This window comes from Carlito syrichta, unplaced genomic scaffold (genome assembly GCF_000164805.1).
Source record: "Carlito syrichta isolate Samal-C Ts95f unplaced genomic scaffold, Tarsius_syrichta-2.0.1 Scaffold309854, whole genome shotgun sequence".
NCBI lineage: Eukaryota > Metazoa > Chordata > Mammalia > Primates > Tarsiidae > Carlito > Carlito syrichta.
This window is the reverse complement of record NW_007253950.1, coordinates 58,689-64,527: the sequence shown is the minus strand read 5'-3', so window position 1 is coordinate 64,527 and position 5,839 is coordinate 58,689. Positions and strand designations below refer to the sequence as shown.

General features: G+C 43.3%; 1 protein-coding gene across 3 annotated transcripts in view; it reads right to left on the bottom strand.

Annotated features, from left to right (window-relative positions):
• Positions 1-5,839, bottom strand: part of CNOT1 (CCR4-NOT transcription complex subunit 1) — a 100,361-nt gene that overhangs the window by 52,635 nt on the left and 41,887 nt on the right. For all 3 annotated transcript variants that reach the window (XM_008068000.2, XM_021717540.1, XM_021717539.1), the window contains 3 exons: positions 4,107-4,277; positions 3,553-3,680; positions 786-1,026 (listed from right to left, as the gene is read on the bottom strand). In XM_008068000.2, the coding sequence (XP_008066191.1) occupies positions 786-1,026; positions 3,553-3,680; positions 4,107-4,277 (540 nt within the window). The remainder of the gene's footprint in view (positions 1-785; positions 1,027-3,552; positions 3,681-4,106; positions 4,278-5,839) is intronic.

The window sequence follows — 5,839 nt, the reverse complement described above, 5'->3', positions numbered from 1 at the left end:
TCTGTCGCTCAGGCTGGAGGGCAATGGCATGCTCCTGGCCACCGCAGCTTCCACCTGCTGGGCTCAGGTGATTCTTCCCGCCTCAGCCTTCCAAGTAGCTGGAACTACAGGCAAGTGCCACCATGACCAGCTGATTTTTTTTTATTTAAAAAAGATGAGGTCTCACCAAGTTGCCCACGCTGGTCTTGTACCCACAGGCTCAGGCAATCATCTCACTTCAGCCTCCCAAAGTGCTGGGATTACAGGTGTGAGCCACCACACCTGGCTAACAAAGCTTTCTTAATACAAAATTATCTTCTCTCCTTGCTTTTGAGATTTTATGATGCTCACAATTATAAAAGATAAAACGAGTTTGACAATATGACTTGTCCAAAAAGTCATAATAATTCAAACACTGAAAATAAATTTCAGCTGGGCTCGGTGGCTCAGCCTGTAATCCCGCGCTTTGGGAGACAGGTGAGTAGATTGCCTGAGCCCGCAGGTTCGAGACCCGCCTGGGCAATTTGGTGAGACCTCATCTCTACAAGAAATCAAAAATTAGCTGGGCGTGGTAGCGTGTGCCTGTAGTTCCAGTTACTTGGAAGGCTGAGGCAGAAGGATCGCCGGAGCCCAGCAGGTCGAGGCTGCGGTGGCTGGGAATAGCCACTGCACTCCAGTCTGGGCGACAGAGTGAGACTCCAACTCCAAAAAAAAAAAAAGCAATTTCTCTAGTTGAACATCTTCAACACTCAAAAGAAAGTCAATAATTCAGATGAGGAAATAATAAGCACATGGTCATGTCTTACCTGTCCATGCCATGCATAGTGCAAAATAATAGCCGAGTTAGGATGGTTTCCAAGGAAAATTGGCATCAGAGTGGAGATGAGTTCATGACGTAAAGTATGCCAGGAGGTGTTAATTTGTAGTAAGGCCAATACCAGCATGTCTGGACAGTGTTTGATAGGGAAGCTGAAGAGTTGTTTGACTTGCTCATACTGCCCAACCTCTGCGAGCCTCAGCAGAGATTCAATCAAATCCAAGCTCTTCCTAACAAAAATGGAAGAAAGATACTCTATCAATGAAATCCAATACACCAAATTAATTATCAAAAACAAGTGAAACCAGCTCTAAGGACAAAACCAAGTTGCTGCCATGTTTGAAAATTTGAAAATAATTCAGTCACTTCTAGTGATTCATGCCTATAATCCTAGCACTTTGGGAGGCTGTGGTGAGAGGACTGCCTGAACCCACGGGTTTGAGACCAGCCTGGGCAACTTGGCGAGACCTCATCCCTACAGTAAACCAAAAAATTAGCTGGATGTGGTGACACATGCCTGTAGTTCCAGTTACTTGGAAGCTGAAGTGGAAGGATCGCCTGAGCCCAGCAGGTAGAGGCTGCGGTGCCTGGGAGTGTGCTACTGCACTCCAGCCTGGGCGACAGAGTAAGACTCTGACTCCAAAAGAAAAAAAAAAAAGGTCACTTTAGTATTGCAAAGTTACAACTTAGGTGCCTCTGAATGTGATGCAAGTCTAAAGTCCACAGCACCCTCTAAGAATTATTCTGACTTTCATTGACCCTCAAGCTCTAACTCTATTCTTAATCCATGAAAAACATAGGGACAGAGAACAAACTAAACACCACGAGGAAACAGTTAACACCATAATAACATGGGATAGACAGGAGGATAAATGATATATTTCTCCACCAAATCAATGGCAAAAAATAAATTTATTTTAGCAAAAATAAGTGGATCGTCTGAGCTCGCATGTTTGAGACCAGCCTAGGCAACCTGGCGAGACCTCGTCTCTACAATAAATCAAAACTTAGCTGGGCGTGGTAGCGCATACCTATAGTTCTGGCTACTTGGAAGGCTGAGGCGAAAGGATCGCCGGAGCCCAGCAGGTTGAGTCTGTGGTGGCCAAAAGGCATGCCACTGCCCTGAAGTCTGGGTGACAGAGTGAGACTCCAACTCAAAAACAAAAACAACAAAAAAAGAAGAAAAGCCAAGTGCTGTGACTCATGTCTGTAATCCCAGCACTTTGAGAGGTAGAGGTGAGAGGATGCCTGAGCTCAGGAGCTCGAGATCAGCCCAGGCAACATAGTGAGAACTCATCTGTACCACAAAACAAAAAACAAAAAAAATTAGCCAGGTCCACATGGTGGCATGCATCCATAGTCTCAGTTACTTAAAAGCTGAGGTGGAAGGACTGCAGTGACCATGATCATGCCACTGCATTCCAGTCGGGGTAACAGAGTGAGACCTCAACTCAAGAAAAATAAAAATGCTGGGCACAGTGGCTCACATCTGTAATCCCAGTACTTTGGGAGGCCTAGGCGAAGGAACTGCTTGAACCCAGGGTTCAAGACCAGCCTAGGTAACAGAGAGACCGCCTCTCTTCAACGAATCAATCAATCCAGAGAGATTTACCAGAATGAAAGAAACTGTGGATCTTATCTGAATTCACAGTCATACAAACCTCTAAAAGATATTGTTGAGTCAATTTAGGAAACAGAAATGAAGAAAACTAGCTATATTAAGGAACTGTTCCTTGTGGTTCTTTTGGGAAGTCAGGGTCTCACTGTCACCCCAGACTAGAGAGCACTGACATGATCACAGTTCAGAGCAACCTCAAGCTCCTGGGCTCAAGCAATCCTCCAGTCTCAGCCTCCCTAGTATTTAAGACTATAGGCATACCACCATACCCAACTAATTTTTTTATTTTTTGTAGTGACAGGGTATCACTGTGTTGCCCAGATTGGTCTCAAACTCCTAGACTCAAGCGCCCCCCAACCCCCCTGCCCTGCTGGCCTCCCATAGTGCTAAGATTATAGGTGTGAGCCACCACGCCCAGAGGAATTCTTATTTGGTAGCTTGATAATGACATTTCAGGCTTTAAAAAAAGAAAGAAAGAAAGAAAGAAAGAAAGAGGGCTGCGTGCAGTGGCTCAGCCTGTAATCCCAGCACTTTGGGAGGCCAAAGCGAGAGGATTCCCTGAGCCCGAGGGTTTAAGATCAGCCTACGCAACTTGGTGAGACCTCCTCTCTACAATAAATCACAAAAACTAGCTGGGCATGGTGGCATGTGTCTGTGGTTCCAGCTACTTAGAAGGCTGAGGCAGAAGGATTGTCGGAGCCCAGCAGGTCAATGCTGGGGTGGCCATGAGCATGCCACTGCACTCCAGGCTGGGCGACAGAGTGAGACTCCAACTCAAAAGAAGAGGCTTTTATTATTAAAATAAAATGAAGAAATATTACTATACACATTAGACTCAACAGGAAAAAGAAACAAAATCAACCAAGCTTTGCAAATCCAATGTTAGGAAAAGGACACACCACTAAAATAAGTGTGAAGTTGCAGTGAGCCATGACCATGACACTACACTATGGACTTGGTGACAGAGTAAGATACTGACTCATAAAGGTTAAGTAGGACCACTAAAAATACTGTTTTATTTAATTATATTTCCAGTAGTTGTGTACTCAGCTCACTACAAAATTACACTTATAATCACTATTAATTTTATATTTCAAAAAAGTGACACTTTTTTAAAAAGCAAGAGGAGAGTGTTTACCATGTGGCAATTTCTCGATTGTCATCCTCTGGTGGTGCTTTCAAAATATCAGTGGCAACAGTATGGCAGGGATAGTCAGCAAAACAGAAGATTTCTGGATTTATAAGGGAATGCTGAATAAAGGAGAGCTGAAACAAAAGAAGAAAATTTTGCCTCACCACCATAAATGATTTTGCATTCTATAAAAACCTGGAAATTTTCATCAGCCTGACTCAATCTTAGGTAATTGAAATGACAACTTCCCTTTTAGAATCTTAATTATTTGCCCTTTGAAAACAGCACACAATTCAGACAGATGAAAGGGGTATAATGAGATGGTTTTGTAGACAAACATCAATGAACTACTGGAAAAACAGCCTGACTACTATACCTCAATGGAATCTGACCATTCCTGAAAATATAGTATTCTTTCAATATTTCTAACAAACCCTGGTCTTCTAATTTATATAAACTCTCCTTTAAAAGGATATTTCAATCAACAAAAAGATGGTTCTACATAAAGGATAAGTTATTATTTTATTCCCCTTCTCTGTAGCCAAATAGCACTCACTTACCTGGCCTTCTGCATGTTTCCAAGGTCTATATATGAGGTCTACCGGGAATACTTCCATACCCAAACCTCTCTGAATGCCGTAAACCACATTATGAAGTCCTTTACTGTCACGAATTTGAAATCCAGGATGATCCAGTTCATAAGTTACTTCCTTGAAATTCAAACTCGGGTTCTAAAAAAGACAAAATTAGTTCAAAGTTTAATGAACAACTATATAGCATATGAGGGGGAACCAAAAAAAAGTCCATAATCATTGTTTGGAAGGTGGGCACCCTGTAGCAGAGGGTTACCCCACTAAGTGTTCTAGGAAGTCATGAACATCAATATGCCAACTTAGCATTGTTGTTAGAGGCTGTGTTCTACTTCAGTGAATTTGTCTGGAGATTCAATGGATTTGCCCATTTCATGATCGGTGATTTACACGAACAACCTGCCCACACTGTACTAATTGTTCAGCAGTTTTTGACCAAAAACAGCATGATCCTCACGCCCCACCCTCTCTATTCACCCCATCTCACCCTGAGTGACATTGTTAGTTTCCCAGGATGGAAAAAATCCTCAAAGCATATGTTATGCCCATGTGGAAGAGGCGAAACAAGTAACAGCAGAAGCACTAAAAGGTATCAAAATTGACAAGTTTGAAAACTGTTTTGAGCATCAAATAGAGAGTACTTTGAAGGTAACTGAAGTTCAAACATGTAAGAATAAAAACACAATTTTTTAAATAAATAAATTCTGGGGTTTTTGGGTTCCCCACCTCGTATATTTGATACTTTATCCAAAGAACGAAATTAAATCTGAAATTCAGTCGAGGTATTCTACTTACAAACTCCAAAAATCACCTGAATCTCTGTGTTGTTTTAGGAGATTTAGAATGGTCAATTCTTAATATTCAAAATAATCTGGCTCTACAAGCAGGGTCCTCCAACCTTCAGTTCGTAACATACCTCTTTTTTTTTTTTTTTTTTTTGAGTCGGAGTCTCACTCTGTCACCCAGGATGGCAGCCTTGACCTGCTGGGCTCAGGCGATCCTTCTGCCTCAGTCTTCCAGGAAGCTGGAACTACAGGCACGTGATACCACACCCGGCTAATTTTTTGATTTATTGTAGAGATGAGGTCTCACCAAGTTGCCCAGGAGGGTCGCGAACCTGTGGGCTCAGGCAATTCACTCACCTCAGCCTCCCAAGGTGCGGGATTACAGGCTGAGTCACCGAGCCTGGCTGCCCAGATGACTTTTTGATTTATTGTAGAGGCGAGGTCTTGTCATGTTGCTCAGTCTGGTCTCAAACCCCTGAGCTCAGGCAATCCTCTCACCTTCGCCTCCCAAAGTGCTGGGATTACAGGCTTCAGCCACCGTACCCAGACCATGACATACTTCTAAATGTGTGATTACTTCACTGAGAACCATCTCTTCCCCTGCTTAAGTCCAATGGCAGCACCTCTGCCAATATAGAAAATAAATAACCAAGATTCTAGTATCTTGAAACAAAGCGGCAATGATAAACCAATTATCCCAAGCATAATTCTTTTTTTTTTTTGAGTTGGAGTCTTACTCTGTTGCCCAGACTGGAGTGCAGTGGCCGCTCCCAGCCACCGCAGCCTCGACCTGCTGGGCTCCGGTGAGCCTACCGCCCAGCCTTTCAAGTAGCTGGAATTACAGGTGTGCGCTACCAAGCCCGGCTGGTTTTTTTATTTATTGTAGAGATGAGGTCTCGCTGCCCAGGTGGGTCTCGA